This window comes from Pleurodeles waltl, chromosome 7 (genome assembly GCF_031143425.1).
Source record: "Pleurodeles waltl isolate 20211129_DDA chromosome 7, aPleWal1.hap1.20221129, whole genome shotgun sequence".
Taxonomy (NCBI): domain Eukaryota; kingdom Metazoa; phylum Chordata; class Amphibia; order Caudata; family Salamandridae; genus Pleurodeles; species Pleurodeles waltl.
In genome coordinates this window covers 1,107,394,344-1,107,411,361 of record NC_090446.1, presented here as the reverse complement: position 1 = coordinate 1,107,411,361, position 17,018 = coordinate 1,107,394,344, and the positions used below count along the sequence as shown (strand labels likewise).

The 17,018-nt window shown below is 45.8% G+C and overlaps 1 protein-coding gene across 2 annotated transcripts in view; it reads left to right on the top strand.

The window, feature by feature from the left end:
• Positions 1 to 1,223: 1,223 nt before the first annotated feature.
• Positions 1,224 to 17,018, top strand: part of CACNA1G (calcium voltage-gated channel subunit alpha1 G) — a 1,194,479-nt gene continuing 1,178,684 nt past the window's right edge. Inside the window, exon 1 of one of the 2 annotated variants that reach the window (XM_069200048.1) lies at positions 1,224 to 2,127. In XM_069200048.1, coding sequence (XP_069056149.1) covers positions 1,910 to 2,127 — 218 coding nt within the window. In that variant the 5' untranslated portion in view covers positions 1,224 to 1,909. The remainder of the gene's footprint in view (positions 2,128 to 17,018) is intronic. The other variant, XM_069200049.1, reaches the window with a different exon arrangement.

Below are 17,018 nucleotides of genomic sequence, written 5' to 3'. Positions count from 1 at the left end.
GACGTCGCTCATTGGCCGAGTGGATTATGGTGGGCGTGACCAAGTCCGAAGTTGGTACTCTGGATTCCAGCTGTGAGGCTCCGCTACATCTTATTGGAGCAGCTTTAGAGGTGCCCTCTGATCCTCGCAGAGTGCACCAGGGACCACAACGAGTCACCTGGCATAAACTGCGGCCGAAGAACTGAAAAACAGTACCAGAGGAGGGATGCGGTTTCCCTGAGCAGGATGGGAAAACAACTAACTGGTGGAAAGGAAGCTCAGACCTGGAAAGGGAACCAGACCAAGGCAGAAGATGCAGCGGAGAGGTTTTAAACTACTGACACAAGTGTCGAGAGAAGAGAAAATGGGGCTCTTGCTAGAGTAGTGAACTGGACGAAAGGATCTCGGGAAAGAGTGGAAAGGAAATCCACAACTGTAGAGATAACTCGAACGCAGGCGAGGCAGAATGTGGGGAGAAATTGGAGAGAGGGAATAGAGAGCATGAACAAGGTGAGGAAGTGAAAAAAGTGGAGCGAGGGTAAATAAAACAAAGTGGAACAGGACAATGACATATTGGGAAGGGGTAGATTTAAAATGAAGAGTAAGCATGTGTGAGAGAAGACTAAAATAGCACGCACGAGGAAATAGCGAAACAGAGCAGAATATGGCGAAAAAGGGAGAGAGTAGTAAAACCAGGAGAGACGGGGACGAAGTAGAGAGGGTGTGAATTGAGAAAACGAAGACAGGGGGGAAAAGGGAGGTCGCAAAAAGAGGGATGGCCGATTAAAAAGAAGCGAAGAGGAGACCTACAGAAAACAGGAGGAGAGGGGGTGTAAAGAAGAGGAGAAGAGGCGCAAAGAGAAGAGCTGGGGAGAAATAAAGGCGTGGTCAAAAGTCAGAAAGGGGACAAAGAAGAGAGGCTTAATTGAGAAGAAAACGGAGGAGTGAGGCCAAAAAGTAGAGGAGAAGAAAGGAAAATGGAGAAAAGGACAAGGAAAATAGAACCAGAGATGGCAAACTAAAGGCGAGAGTGCAGTCACACCGGAAAAGGGGCTTATACCTTTTGCCACAGTGAGCGGGGAGAAAACAGAATGGGAGCTAGAAGAGAAGAAACCGGGGAGGGTCTCTGTCCGGGAGGACAATGTCAGAGAGACTAGAGAAACATACAATAGAGAAAGGCAGAGGGAGGGATGAAGAGAGAGCCTCCACCCGCCCAGCCATAACTGGGGAGAGGCGAAGCGGAGGAGGAGAGACGAACGGTCTGGAGACAGCAGAGCTGCTCTGCGCACAGGTCCGGAGCTGGAGAGTGGGGAGAGCACAGTAAGAGGAAGTAGGGGTGGTCGCAGGGGAGTGGTGAACACAAGGTAGGGGGCGAGGAACGAGCAGGAGTCCGAAGAGGAGTCCAGTGCCCCGGGTGCCAAGAAAGAAGACAGCCAAAGGGAAGTGGATGGCGTAAATTAGAAGGTCTTGGAGCAGGAGAGTAAAGACTGGTGTAAAAGGGGTAAAGGGTATCAGAAGGAGCGAGTGTGGGGATGCTGGTTGGGAAGGGAAGAGGAAGCAAAGGAGGAAAGTGAGGAGTATTGTGTGAGAAGCAAAGGGGCAGATAGTGACAGTGTCTATTGAAAGGGAAAGACGGAGGGAAAGGGAGAGGTGAGGAGATTGAACAATGGAGAGTAGAAGGCGTGATTGAAAGGGGAAGGTGGAGTGGAGAATAGTGGAGAAGCAAGGGCTCCGCGGAGAAAGTAGAGGGTGAAGTGCAAGAAGAGGAGGGAAGTGGGAGGGGAGTAGTGCGCACAGGACGAGAGTGCCGGAGACGTGCGCCCACCCCACTCCCGCCTCTCACCAAGCCTCCGCTCGCAGCATGCCTCGGGACCATAGCTCTGCCTGAGGGCCCGGTATGGCCCCATCGTCATTGTGAGCCGGACCCAGGATGGCCGAGGATGGGGTCACGGAGCAGGAGCAGGCTCAGCCTAAGACCTTCGTCCGCCTGAACGACCTGTCCGGGGCCCTTCCCGGGGAGCGGGACCCGGGCGGCGGAGCCCAAGAAACGGAGGAGTTGCCCTATCCTACATTGGCCCCCGTGGTCTTTTTCTACCTGTCACAGCACAGCAGGCCTAGGAGCTGGTGTCTTCGGATCGTCTGTAACCCATATCCTTTGCCAGGCTGCCAGGGCCAATGCCCAGGTAAGAGGGGTCCCTGCCCAGGGCGTCTGCAGGTAAGAGAGGGTCCCCCTCGCTGCGTCTGAATGTAAAGAGCAAATTGCAAGAGCTCCTGGGGGTTCATAGAGGATCTCGGGAGTCTGTGTGGGCACTGAGAGATGTCACTAGGATGCTTCTGAAAGGATTCTAGGACTGGGAAAGAGTCAGTCACGTCTTTGATTTTTGTCTTTTATAAATTTATGGGGTCAACCTTTAACATGCTCAAATGAAATATTATATTTGGTGGTAAAAGTAATGCTAAATTGAAGTGATTTGGGTGACAACTGATGTACTTTGGCATCAAAGGCTGGGATGTTCCATCCATGACTGTACATAGCCACTCCCAATGAAGCCAGGTAAAACGGTCCTGTTTATGTGAGAAGTTATGTATGTTTTACTCTATTGCAAAAGTTGTAGGAGGTTCACCAGAGCCAAATGTTTAAAAACAGCGTCTCTGTGAAACATCATTACTATGAAAGGTTTAAAATTGTTTCTAAAGACGGCAGTTCTAAATGTGACTGTAAACCTCTGGTAGGGTTGTAAAGTCAGTCATACGGAAGCAATGGCTGGCATGCAAATCTCTGTGCCGTAGTCCGACTAGGCTCTCTTAGAAATGATCTTCAATATTAAAGCTTCGTCTAGAAAACCAACGTGTTTGTCAGCAACAGAAGGTTCTCCAAGGTTTTTGTGCTTGTTCCTTGAATCTAACAGCGTGGCCATGTGACCCACAAGTTGTGCACAAAAGCAAGCTGTAGTCTCTCAATCTGAAAAATGAACTTTAGGAGTGATAAATCTACCCCTGCAAGCCCCCGATCTCCTCACTGAGACAAAATCTTCTTCTGGAAGCCGTATCTCCTTATGGTTAGAAGAAATCTTTCCCTCAACACCAATACAGAGCAACCAGGAGACCCGTTTTCTGGAAGTGTACAATGTATTGAATATAGGCATCTTTTGGGAGCCCTGCTCTCCTCAGTGAGAAGCCTTCTCATGAGAGCACTGCTCTCATCAGTGAGACATTGTTTTCCCTGGGGAGCCTTGCTGTTCTTAGTGAGACAGAGACATCTTCCCATATGAGCTCTGCTGTCAGTGAGAAGGAGTCTTCCCATGCAAGCCCTGATCTCATCACTGAGAAGGAGAGGTCTTCTCTGGAAGTTCTACTCTCCTCAGTGAGGAGAGGTCTTCCCATGGTATCACTGCTATTCTGGATGAGACATAGAAGGCATCCCATGTCAGCCCTGCTCTGCTCCGCAAGAAGGATTTTTCTCATGGGAGCTCTGCACTTGTCAGTGAGCAAGTGAAGCCTTCCCATAGGAGCCCTGGTCTCAGCAGGGAGAAGTTTTCACATTGGGGCAAAGCTTTTCTTAGGAAAAAAACAGGAGTCTTTTCTGGAGGCTGCATTTTCCTCAGTGAGAACAAGTCTTCCCATGGGATCCCTACTCTTCTCAGTGAGAAAAATAAGTCTTCTCATGCAAGCTCTACTATCAGTGAGAAGGGTCTTTCCATGCGAGCCCTGATCTCCTTGAGAAGAAGTCTTCGTGTGGGAGCACTGCTATTCTGGAAGAGATCGAGAAGTATTCCCATGTCAGCCCTGCTTTCCTCGGTGAGAAGGAATCTTCTCATAGGAGCCCTGCACTTCTCAGTGAGAAGGTGAAACCTCTCCATAGGAGCCCTTGTCCCCTCAGCGAGAAATACACTTGCAATGGGAACCCTGCTCTTTTCTCTGAGATGGTAAGGCCTTCTAGTGGAAACCCTGCTCTCCTCTGTGAGAGGGAGCCTTCCAATGGGAGCCTTACACTCTTGTGTGAAAAAGAGATGTCTTCTCATGGAAGTACAACTCACCGCAATGAGGAGGAGGCTTCTTCACTGGAACCCTTGCACTAAGTGAGAAAGAGGCGTTTCCCCCTAGAAAGCCTTTCTTGATCAGAAGGAGATCTCTTTCCTGGTAAATCTTTGCTTAGTGAGGAACCATCTTCCAGTGGGAGCTCTCAGTGAGGGAACCTTTCAGCTGTATGTAAAGTCTTGTTCTTGAATTCCTTTGACTTTTCTGTGATGGTAAGTCTTCTCTTGAGAGCCCCTGCTCCTCTTGAGAGTAGAAGAAGTAATCTCCTAAACATACATGCTGTTCTCAATTAGAATATCTCCTAGTGGCCTCCATGCTTTTCAAAGAGAATAAGTCCCTTCTTAGAGACCCCTGTCCTTCTTAACAAGGAGAAGACTCCTTTCTTTGAAAGGCCCTTTTCCTGTTGGTGAGACAGGTTCCCTTTTCCAGGTGAGAAATCTCTCTTGAAAGTTGTAGATGCTCTTGTTGAGAAACCTCCACCTGGGAGCACCAGCTCTTTCAGTGATGCAGTACCTGTTTTTCTGAATTAGGAGAAGCCTCTGACTGGTGGGCCCTTCTCCTCCAAGACAAAAAAACTCTGGTTACCCTTTTCATATTAAGAAGGAGAGGAGGCCCCTGTTCTTTTCAGTGGTGAACGATCTTCCAATAGAAAGTGCTGCCTCCTCAGCTTGGAGTAGGATTCTACTGGAAGCTCTTGCTCTTTTCAGCGAGGAGCAAGGTTCTGGTGGAAGCCCTTGTTCATCTCAATGAGGAACATGCTTCTGGTGGGAGCTCATGATCTTCTTGGCAAAGTGTAATATTCCTGTGGGCACCCCGACTCTTCTGTGTAATGAGGCAGTTTCTCCTGCAAGCCCCTGCTCTCACTGTAGCAGCCACATGGTTTGCTCACCCTTCCTCGGGCTTCCTTGAGGGGTTCCCGGGCTGTCCCCCCCCCTCCTGGAAGTTTATGTATGTTCTCCAGATGTTGGAATTGACATGAATTAGGTACAGCCTCAAGTTTGTCATTTTTTCTCAATTATAACCAGATGCAGGTTTCACTGTACAAGAGAAGGTTTAAAAAAAAATCAGCTGAATAGAGAAAGGATTCCGCTTGCCTCACCCAACCCCCTTGCGTTGTACGCTGTGTCTGGGTTAGATTTTCTGGCTCGCCTGTCCTTGCTCTGTTCAAGAAAGTCTCCGATTTCTTTTCGGAAGGCTTACTCGCACTGAATGCTTTGGTAGAAAAAAGAAATATCTCTGGGGTTGAAGTCAAAACATATAATTCCATAAAAGCACTTACGACAAGCATGGAAACAATAAGTAGCATCAGAATGCGAGAGAGAGCATCAGGACGAGAGGGAGAGGGAGAGAGAAACAGAGAGAGAGGGGGAGAGAGAGAGAGAGTTGGCAAGGAAGAGAGAGTAGGAATAATCAGAAAGAGAAAGAGAAGGAAACAGAAAGGGAGGGGGAGGGAGAATATAAGTGGTAGAGAATACGAGCAAGAGAGAGGAAGAGAACAGGAGAGCAAAGGAAGATTGGAAAAGATAAAACTAGGGCAAAGAGACAAAGAAAATATAGAGAAAAAATAAATAGGGAATATAAAAACGAAGGACGACATTTAACGAGAGGAGTAGCTGTATAACCCGGTAAGGAAAGAAATAACAGACGAGAAACAGAAGGTAGTACGAGGGAAAGAAAGAGCTAATGAGGACAAAAATAACGTTCCAAATGAAGAGAGAGAGAGAGAGTATGTGTGTGTGTGAGTGAGAGACATGGAGGGTAGAGATAAGTTGAAGGGGGGTATATGAATGAGAAACAAGAAAAGCGTGTAGATAACGAAAGAAATGAACCAGAAAACCCTGTCGGTGAGGAGAGCAGGACAACAAAAAGATTTACGCTGTCAGAGAAAGACTGTATACAGTAACGGGAGAGAATGGCATACAATGTATTCTGCATATGGGATCAAGTGAGGGGATGGACACAGAGACTGTGGAATGTTCCTGACTGTTTATTTTTTTCAATTAACATTTGAATTGGAAGTTAATAGGACTCTCTAAGACTGTGGTGGAGTGCACCATGTTCTTTTGTCAAGGGACTGTTCTATTGTTGGTGTCCCTCTAGAGACTGAGTTCAGGTCCAACTTTTGGATGCCCACCTGGACCAAGTCAGTGGTATTACAAGGATGGCACTGGCCCTTATGTAAGTAAGGAAAAAGTGTATTTCACCTTCTATTGGGTAGAAAATGCCATCTATAACTGGAGGGCAGGCCCTCAGATCTCTCTGTCCCAGCGCCACTTCACATGCTGCACTACTGAAGGCTGCACTCCTCTGCCAAGTCCAGGTTTTTTTTCACTCAGTGGCCTATGAGGTTGGAGTTCAGGAGCTATTCCCACCATGTCCATCAGGTCAGAGATCAAGAGTTGCTTCCTCACTGTCACACAGTCCTGGGTTCAAGGGCTGTTCTCTCCATGTCCATCAGGTCAAGAACGCAGGTGGCTCCGTCCATGTACAATGGGCCAAGGTTCCTGGCATTCTCCTGCCATGTCCTTCGGGCTCACGGATTGATTCCTCTTTGATAACCAGTCCTGGATTCAGGAGCTAATACCCATGCCCATCAGTTCGGAGCTCGAAGGCTGCTTCCCTTAGGTTCATCAGGGCTGGGTTCAAGGATTCCTTTATTTCGACCAATCCTGGGTTCTATGGCTGTTCATTCCATGTCCACTATGTCAAGATACCAGGGCTGCTATTTCCATCACCATCAGACCTTGGTTCGGTGTCTGTTCCTTCCATGTCCGTTTTGGGTGGCTTCCTCCAATTCCATTGTTCCAATGTTCAGAGGAGGATCACTCCATGTCCATGAGGTCTGCTTTCCATGTCCAGCGGGCATGGTTCGAGGTGCTGGGCTATCTTTTGGCATGTTGAAGTTGGGCCCATGCCCATGGTACAGACCTTCAGTGGGCTGCTGGAATTCCCTACAGCAGTCTCCTATGACTACTCAGGTCCAAAGAAAACGGTGGATGGCACACCAAATTTTGTTTTGCCAAGAGTGCTCTCTGAGCAAAGACCAGCTCTGCAGGGGATGATCACTCAATGTCTAGCAAGTCTGGGTTCAGGGGTGCTCCCTCCATGTGCATCAGGTCACGGTTCAATGGGTGCTTCCTTCATGTTAATGCTCTGGGTTCATGGACGCTCCCTTCATGTTCATTGGTCTGGGCTCAGGGGGTGCTCCCTCCATGTCCATCAGATCTGGGTTCAGGGGCGCTTCCTCAATGTCCAGCAGGTATGAGTTCAGGGGTGCTTCCTCCATGCCCATCAGTATGGGTTTGGGGGTACTCACTCCATGTCCATTGTTTTGAATTCAGGGGGTACTCCCATCCGTGTTCATTGGTCTGGACTCCGGTGGTGCCTATCAGGTCTAGTTTCAGGATGCTTCACCAATGTCCATCATGCATGGGTTCAGGGGGTGCTTCCTCCATGTCCATCGGCTTAGGTTCATCAAATGCTCCCCCTGTGTACATCATTTTGGGCTTAGGGGTTTGCTCCTTGAAAGTCCGTCTGATTTCAGGGATGGTCCGTGAGTGTCCAGCGGGTCATGGTTCAGGGATGCATCCTCCATGTCCATCAGTGATGGGTTCAGGGGGTGCACCCTTTATGTCCATTGGTTTGGGTTCAGGGGCCCTCCCTCCATGTTTATCAGTTTAGGTTCAAGGGGTGCTGCCTCCATATCTATCATGCCAATATTCAGGGGATGCTCAACTTTGTCCATCAGATAATGGTTCTGAGTGACTTCCTCCATCCCCATCATAATAAGGTTCAGGGATTGATTCCTACCTGTTACTAATTATGTATTAAAGGGCTACTTCCATCAAGCCTACATTTTTGATCTTCTCTTCCATATCATTAAAATGTAGGCAAATGAGATGCTCACTTCATTCCCACTAAGGCTGGGCTCTTCTGTGTCCATCAGGGCTGGGTTCTCAGGCTGCGTCCTCCATGTTCATCAGGCCTGGGTTTAAGGATTGCTTCCTCTTTGTTCACCAGTCCTAGGTCAGGGGCTCTTCCCTCCATGTCCTTTATGTCAAGGTACCAGGGATCTCCCTAAATGTCCATGAGGCCTTGGTTCAACGCTCCCCCCTCCATGATCATCAGGTCAAAACTCCTTCTGTGTGCATCTGTTCAGAGTCGAAGGTTACTCTTTCCATGAAGTCATCCAGGCCCAGGTTTTGGGGTTGATTCCTTTATGTTCCAAAGGCTTGGGCTCCGGGGCTGCTGCCATGCTGTTCAAGTCAGTGTCCAGTGAATTCTTCCTCCATGATGTGACACCGGGCCTAGTTTCAGAGACTACACATCCCATGTCCCTCAGGTCTGGGGTCAAGGCCTGCTCCTTCTATCTCCAACAGTTTTGTGTTAATATAACTGTTTGGTTGCTGCTGCTGCACCTTCTGCAATGTACATCAGTTGTGGGTTCATGGGTTGCTTTCCTCCATGTCCATTGGGGTTGGGATTGGAGGCTGCTCCTTCAGTGTTCATCTGGCAAGGGAGCTATTGATTTTCATTTTTATTTTTGCTTGGGTTTTCACAGTACAGCTGCCAAACATACCTAAAGTTAATGATACAGCTAGAGTGGGCTTTGGTCCACCCCTTCAACCACTGCCCTACTTCTGCAAGACTCTTTTAGTCATTGGCAAACAATCTTTTCAATTATGTCTTAGACCAACCGAGTAGAGTATTCTTCTCTCACCTAATGCTATTGGCTTTTTGCTTCTATCCTTCAACCTCCTCTCAAGTGTGGGCATTCAGGGGCATATTTATACTCCGTTTGCGCTGAAATTGCGTCGGTTTTTTTTACGCAATTTCGACGCAAAACGAACTCCATATTTATACTTTGGCGTTAGACACGTCTAGCGCCAAAGTCCATGGAGTTAGCGTCATTTTTTAGCGTGGACACCTACTTTGCGTTAATTATATGCAAGGTAGGCGTTCCCGTCTAAAAAATCAACTCCGAGGCATGTGCGTCAGATTTATACTCCCGGGCAAAAATCACGCCCGGGAGTGGGCGGGTCAAAAAAAATGACGTACGGCCGCTTTTGCGCCGTTTTTTAGCGCCTGCAAAAGGCAGGCGTTAAGGGACCTGTGGGCTCTGAAGGAGCCCAGAGGTGCCCCCCCATACCTCCAGGGACACCCCCTGTCACCCATGCCCACCCCAGGAGGACACCCAAGGCTGGAGGGACCCATCCCAGGGACATTAAGGTAAGTTCAGGTAAGTGTTTTTTTTTTTTTTTTTTGTGGCATAGGGGGGCCTGATTTGTGCCCCCCTACATGACACTATGCCCAATGACCATGCCCAGGGGACAGAAGTCCCCTGGGCATGGCCATTGGGCAAGGGGGCATGACTCCTGTCTTTGCTAAGACAGGAGTCATTTCAATGGGGGTTGGGAGTGAAAAAAAATGGCGCAAATCGGGTTGAGGCGAAAAAATTGCCTCAACCTGACTTGCGCCATTTCTTGACGCCCAAGCTCCATATCCCCCTACGCCGGCGCTGCCTGGTGTACATCGTTTTTTTTAACGCACACCAGACGGCGCCGGCGGCTAACGCCGGCTAACGTCATTCAATAAATACGGCGCCCGCATGGCGCTTCAGAATGGCGTTAGCCGGCGCTAATTTTTTTGACGCAAAACTGCGTTGGCGCAGTTTTGCGTCAAAAAGTATAAATATGGGCCTCAAATTCATAAGGGACTACTTTGCAACTATAGCCCTCTTTGTCCTTTCCTGCTCCATTAAATACAGACCTATTGGTCTCAGGGATACTCAAAGTATGGCGTGGCTGCTGCATGTGGCCCTCCTGACCTTTAATTGAACCCCCTCCTCCCTGGTGGATAGCAACACTGGGCTGCTGTTCACTTGACAGAACAGGAACATTCAGAAAGATGTGAAACGGGCATACTTGATTTACACGATTTACACGTCAACTAAGTGCCCTAGACAACTTATCTTTAGGGAAACATTTAGTTTTAAAGACATCTTGCACTAAATATGTAAAAATTTGATAAACTTTCTCTGAAATCCCAAAAAGTGTATTTTATTAACTTACATGACTGTTTTCCTTACTAGATCAGATTATATCACTGCATTAAGATCCATTTATTAGAAGTGATAGTTTTCAAAAATGATCTTGGAAACATTCAGGCCGCCCCCATTCCTAAAACAATGCAATTAGTGAACCAACAGGCAAGTCATTTGTCAGGAGCACCTTGTGTGTAGCACTGGTTGTTATGTAATTGGAATAACATTATAGTTTATTAAATAAAACACAAAAGAAGGTTTTGTACAGCACACATCCTGAACTCTGAAATTCAAGGGGCTCTCATAAGTGCTAATGAAGAAAAAGGAGGCAAGTGAAATTAATCAATTGCCTAGGAGCATGGAGTTGGTCAAATGGGGAAGCCAGGACTGATGCCAGGTTCTCTGGTTTCACATTTTGCAACTCAGCCACCAGATGCACATCTCTTTCCCTCTCAAGTTTTAAATTAGAAGGTAATACTATGACTTTAATTCTTGGTGCATGAGAATAGTATGTCAGTGGCAGACAGAAATCACATGAAAGCTTGGTTTATGGTCCACATCATGCATCTACCTTGCGTCCTCCTATGCCCACCTTTCATCAGCCCGACCCTCGCCTTGCTGGCATCAGTGCGGCCCTAGGACATGCCACAGACAGTATTTTGTGGTCACGGGAAATGTTTGCGAGCACCCATGCCCTAGATACACAGATATTGACAACAGTAAGGATCGCAAGCTCCCCGTTTTGTTGGGACACTGCAGCTCCGTTCGCCTCTAACACTGGTGGTTCTCTGACACCTGCACTATCCAGACCCTAATTACATTTGGATACTGATTTTACCCCCTCTAAACCTGACGAAAGGTGGCTCAAGTCAGCAATAACCTTTTCCGAGAATAAACCTCTGCTTGGTTGGAGTGTATCCTGCCTTGCAACTCATACTTTCTGACTCTTTGTTCTCAAATGCACCTTATCCTTTGTGTCATTATGTCCCTGTCCTACGCGGAGCTCTCTCATACGTCCCCACTCTCTCTCAGACTACACAGATTTAAACCTTATATCTCTCCTCATAAGACAGTTAATGTAGACCTTGCACGATCTTGGTAGATTTCTTTCTGGGTGGTCTTTAAAGGAATGTATACTTATCTTTTTGGAGGCCATGCCTCCGGAAATTGAGTCAGTGAGGTGAGATCTCAAAAATGTGTTTTATTTACTTAAAACATTGTTTTTTTTTTTTTTCTGTGATATAAGCCTCTCTTCTCGCACCAACCCCTCGCCTGCCTCAGAACAGTGATGAACAGTAAAACTGTGTTTATTTCTGAAAACTATGGTTTGGTTTGCCAGCAGCTAGTTCCCATTGCGTTGTTTTATTGTGACACATGTTTAAGAATATTCAAATTACATTTGTTTGTAATTTTCAAAAGGCACCTTTGAGTGCATGTCGTCAGATGCTCGCCGTAGTTGCTTGGATATTCATTCCAACATACATTCGCACGGTTTGTAACACGTTCTTCATTCACAGAGGGGTTCAGTCGAGTCCCACTTCATTTGGGAAGTAGACTTCAGTGCAAATAAAAACACGAATTACGCTTCTTACCTTTTAATGTCATCATGTTAACTTTTCAATACACCAGCTGTTACATACAAGCGTGAGTTCTATAGTACGAGTACAGTTTGGTATGGGTAGAACCGAGTGTGCGGGCAGCCATGCCCCGCGCGTTCTTGACCGAGATGAAGGCCTACTGTCACTCCCAGGCAGTGCTTAATTTGTAAATAAAAACGTGCCGGTGGCTAAAGCCCTCCTCTTAAATACGCTGCTGCTGCAATTACATTTCGGAACATGGAATACTGAGGCAAGGTAATCCTGAAGCCATCTCGGGCCTCTTCAATCCATATAAAGCCACTCCCTGCCCCTTCAGCTTACTCTTGCAACTTTCTACTTCCTCCCTTTGTGACGCTTTTTCGTTTTTTCCTTCCGCCATCTTTCCCATACGTGTCTTTTACTCTCAGCAAATGCTTGAGGCAGAAGAATAAGGCCCCGTCCTCAAGAATAAGTGCCGGTGCTCAGAACCGGAAACAACAAGCACAAATTAAGTACTCCTCCCAGGTCCCCCGCTCTCCAACCGTCGCTGTACATACGCACTGCTGTCTGAGGCGGAGCAGTGGAAGCGTATTTTACGCTTGGAAATCCGAGAGTAAATAACGCCAGTATTGTGACTGGGAGGAAGGCGCAACTACCTAAAATAATAACTCTCTGTGAAGTCGCTGTTAGCAGAACCAATACCTCCGGCAGAGACTAGAAGATCCTTCTGTGGATCATCCACAAGGCCTGTCACGTTAGCTTTATTTTAAAGGGACAACCAAGCGGGAGAGCCTGGGTCGGTTGAGGAAGACATGTTCGCCGAACTTGGGCAGAGTGCGTTTCGTTTCCCCTGAAACTATTGAATTTAGGTTCTAAAAAAACTGTAAAACTCAGTTTACCATGCATTACATCGAGGGCCACTGGAATGATGTGGCACAAGAGGGCCAAGTTATGCGTCAGGATTGGCCAAATTATGCGGCAAGAAAATGCAAATTATGAGGCTACTGCGGCATATTTTCTGATAATATGACAACTATTGTTCATTTTTGCACTTTTTAACGCTGTCGGGACATAGGTCACACCTCATTAGTACCAGTTTAACTCTGGAGTGGTGGGAGTAGTTTATTTTTTAGGGGTGGGGAGTCAAGGAAATTTGTTTTTTAGGGCGGATGAGGGGTCGGGTAGTTTATTTTTCAGGGGTGGAGTGGAGGGGTCGGGTAGTTTATTTTTTAGAGGTGGGACAAGTTTAATGAAGGGTGGGAGAGGGACGGAGAGGAGGAAGGATCAGGAGAGGAAGTTGTTTTTAGCAGTGGATGGATTTAAGGGTTAGGGTGGGTGGTGGTTCGGGGTAGTTTAGTTTTTAGGAGTGGTGTGGGGGTCAGGGTAGTTTATTTTTAGGGCTTAGGGCAGGTGGAGGGTGTCAGGGTAGTTTAGTGGTGCAGAAAGGTTTTAGGGCTCAGGAAGGGTGGGGGTGTTTGGGGTAGTTTTGTTTTTACAGGCAGGAGTGGGTGGGTCGGGATAGTTTAGTTTTTTAGGGCTTAGGGTGGGGGGAGGGGGGTTCTTTTTTATGTAGATGGGTGCCAGAGTTTTAAGGGGGCTTTAGAGGTGCAGTGGGCCAGGTGTGGGGGACTGGGTTAGTTTTTTAGGTTAAATGGGGGGGGGGGGATGTATAACACAACCATGCATGTCACATATTCCTTTACTAAGCATACTTTTACAACAGAATTTGTTGTAAAGGCATGCATTGTAAAGGCATGTGTGGAAAAGATGCAGTTGTGGTTCCGACCGCGTTGTTAAGGCATGCTTGCTTCCAGCATGCGTGGTAGTGTCATATAACCCTAGGCTTTGGTGCTTTATGAAAGCTCTTCAGTAGCCTCAGTCTAGGGTAGGGGTCTTCAAACTGGAGGAGGGCCCCCATAGTGGGGCCTCAAGTGAGCACAGGGGGCATCAGGCTCTGGCCAAACAAAGCATTTATGCTCATAACAGGGCTTGGTTTTAAGCTGAATAAACTGAGCAGCAGTAAACCACTCGGTAAAGGGCCATCACTAAGATGTTTTGTTATTTATATCCACGCTGGGAGTAGGTGTCAAAAGGGAAAGGACTCCAAATACACATCAAAACCTCCACCCTCGCTTCTAATAATCACACTGCAAAACATTTGACACCTTAATAAGGCCTTCCTGACCAGAATAGTATGTTAAGCATCATGTGCTTGATTGCATTTTTAAAACAGTAACAGAACTTAACTGCAGTGTTTAAATCCACTTAGACATGTTTAAACATTGGCAATTTAATAGACAAATTGTGAAAAATTCGAAAGGGGGCCGATTATTTTTTTCCCATGGGAGTGGAGAAGGGGAGAGAGCAAGGCATTACAAAGTTTGAAGACCACTGGTCTAGGGATAGAAGAAGCCAATCAAAACAAGGTGCATTGAGAGCATTTTTGATGTTACTGATCAAGTTTTTCCTTTCCATTATAAGAAGTGAAATGCAAGAATGGTGTGGGGGATACATTCCTGAAAACAAAATATAATATAGGCCAGGACAGAGGCGCTTTGTGCGAACTCTTGGCATCTTGTGGAACTGACCTTCCAGTCCGATGTATGTAATGAATAATAAGAGTTGGACAGGTGTCTCATTACGGAAAATAAACCACAGAACCACATATTGGCCAGGAAAGAGGTGCTTTATCCTAACACTGGGCATGTTGTGGACCATACATTCCGATCCAATATATGAAGTGAACCGTAAGAGCTTTGAAGACATCTCATTCATCACACAACCTACGGTATAGGCTATACTAGAGGTGCTTTAAGAAGGTAGTCACTCTGCTTCAATATATGAAGAGAATTGTAATAGCTGTGTAGATGTCCTGGAAACAAAACAGGGTTAAGGCCAAGAGAGAGGTGCTTTGCAAGAGCCCAAGGCATTCTGGTCAGAGATATGCAGTAAGTTGTAAGAGCTTGGTGTGCATAAGGTGTTCCACTCCATGGTTATTGGCCACGCTGTGTGTTAGGATAAAGGTACATTGTAAGATTTCTATGAATATTTCAATAGCGCTAAAGTTCTGCATAGTACAGCGCAAGGTAGAGAGGTATTATGAGAAATTTGTTTCATTTTAGAAACTTCTAAAATTACTATTCAGTCCCTTCCTGTCTCTTATGATGTCAGTATCTACTTTTTAAAATAGTTTTTAAGTAGGGTATTTAAAATAAGGTGTACTTATTGTGAATATTGTGGGCAAAAAGAGTAATTAAAACGTATATATTGTATACATATACTGGTGTACCTGTATACCGCGGATCACTGAACAAGCCCTACCCCACCTTGCCGTGATTGCATGCATTTATCTCAACAGCCTACACAACCTTTGTGCACTTGGAACAGGGTTGCGTTCAGTTCCCAACACTTGGGCCTTTTAATTATGTACTTACATTTAGAATAAAATGTTACTATGTCCTGCATTTTAGGTTCCCTCAATTGAATAATGTACCCTCAACCATACTTTTCCTGGTGCGTCAGGTCTATATCCAAGATGTCAACAAACAGGTGCCAATGCGAAATATGAAGTTTCAGGCAAAAAAGTTATTAAGGATCCCATGACCTCCATATTCGTTCCAATGGTTAGTTCAAAAATCACCAAACAGAAATTCAAATTTGCCGACATGTTGCTCTTACTAGCAAAGCGAAATATAGCAATGGGATAGAAATCACACATGGGCTTAGGGGTCACAAAATTGATTAATGGCATTGAAAATGGGCACTTACTGAGTTGACAATGCTATTGAGTCAGCTGTAGAGCAGTTGAGAGGTGGGAGGAGTGAGATGTATGGACACCATTCTTGTAGCACTTGGAGCTAAATCAAATCATAGACACCCTGAAGTGTCCGAATTATTACATTTTAAGTGATGGTAAAAATGATGTTGGCTGCAGAACAAATAGGTAGTCTATTCCAAATGGGACTGAGGCTCTGATACCTTATGTCACTCTATCAAGAATGTCAGCCATGAGTGATCATTATTGTGATAAGTTTGAACTCCTAGATATCTAAAAGACACTTTTTCGCAAGTATTGGGTGTATTTTGGAATACCGAAATGAGATGTTCAGTATCCAGGTCCATGGGGAACAAACAGGACTTCTCCAACGTTCGGTAACATTTCAGTGTCAGTAGAAAACTCTCTGTTGTGCTTATTTAGAAATAATAATGCATCACCCACATACAGCAAAATCATATGATTTCCTCTGAGCAGAGCCAGCCCTTATTTAAGTGTCCTATCCCGAAATTTGTATGCTAGTATTTCAAGAGCTTGAAAAACAGCAATGGGGGAAATTGGATACCTCAGGGTGTTACTGTGAGAAATGTCTTCCAGTGCTGATCTTGAAAAACAGCTGCCTGTAAAGAAGTTGTATTCATCTCCTAAAGTTTTCCCCTAATCCCAATTTACGGATCCCTTTAAACAAATAGGGCCACAATAACTTGTCTAATGCCTTCTCAATATCAGAGAGGCCACAACAGGATTTGATTATACTATTGGTGCTTCGTCTAAAACATATAATAAGTATCTGAGATTTAAAATGTATTGCAGTCAGAGGACCTCACTATCTACTCCTGCTTGTATTTCCTGACCTTAGTGTACACCCCTCAGCTGTGACTGCTGACAATAACATCAGGTCTAATTGTATCTTCTGAAATTATTGTCAGATCTAACATATCCCTTCTGATGCTAGTGGCTACTACCCACTAACCTCTTTTGATACTAGAGCTCAGTTTGTTTATTGTTCCAACACCTTTCAAATGATCTTCCTTGACTTTTCAGAAGGTGTGGGCTGTCTATGAACCTTGGTCTTCCAGGATTCACCTTTCTATTGGAAAGAGGATCAAGGGTATCAAAGCAGTTATCACTTTCTTCTCAAGGTTTTCTAGAATGTCAACGGTACTGAAAGGATAAAGAGATCAGTACAGACTCCTGGTCTAGATAACTTCATGCTGTTTTGATATGGAATGTAGGATATTCTTTTTTTTTTAACGGATGCTTGTGGGTCGCTGGTAAGGAAATAATATCAGGTAGATAAGACGTGCATTCAAATTGGAGCAAAGGTTAGCAATATGGGTCGCTCAATTTTCTTAAGTTCAAGGAGTTGAGTGAAGTGCCAGGCTGCTTTTAAAACACAATTTTTAAAAATGTTTGCAAATAATAAAGTGGTTAATTCTTTGATCAGAATGAGGATTTGGATGCTGGCTGAAGAGGTCGTCTTTCTTAGGACCACAGAAGCACATGAATCTATGCATCTGCTTTAAGAAGGCAGACTTGGGGCAATATTGCTGTCTTCCCAATGCAATATTCACTCTCCTAATGAAGTTGTGTGGTATTTGGGTGT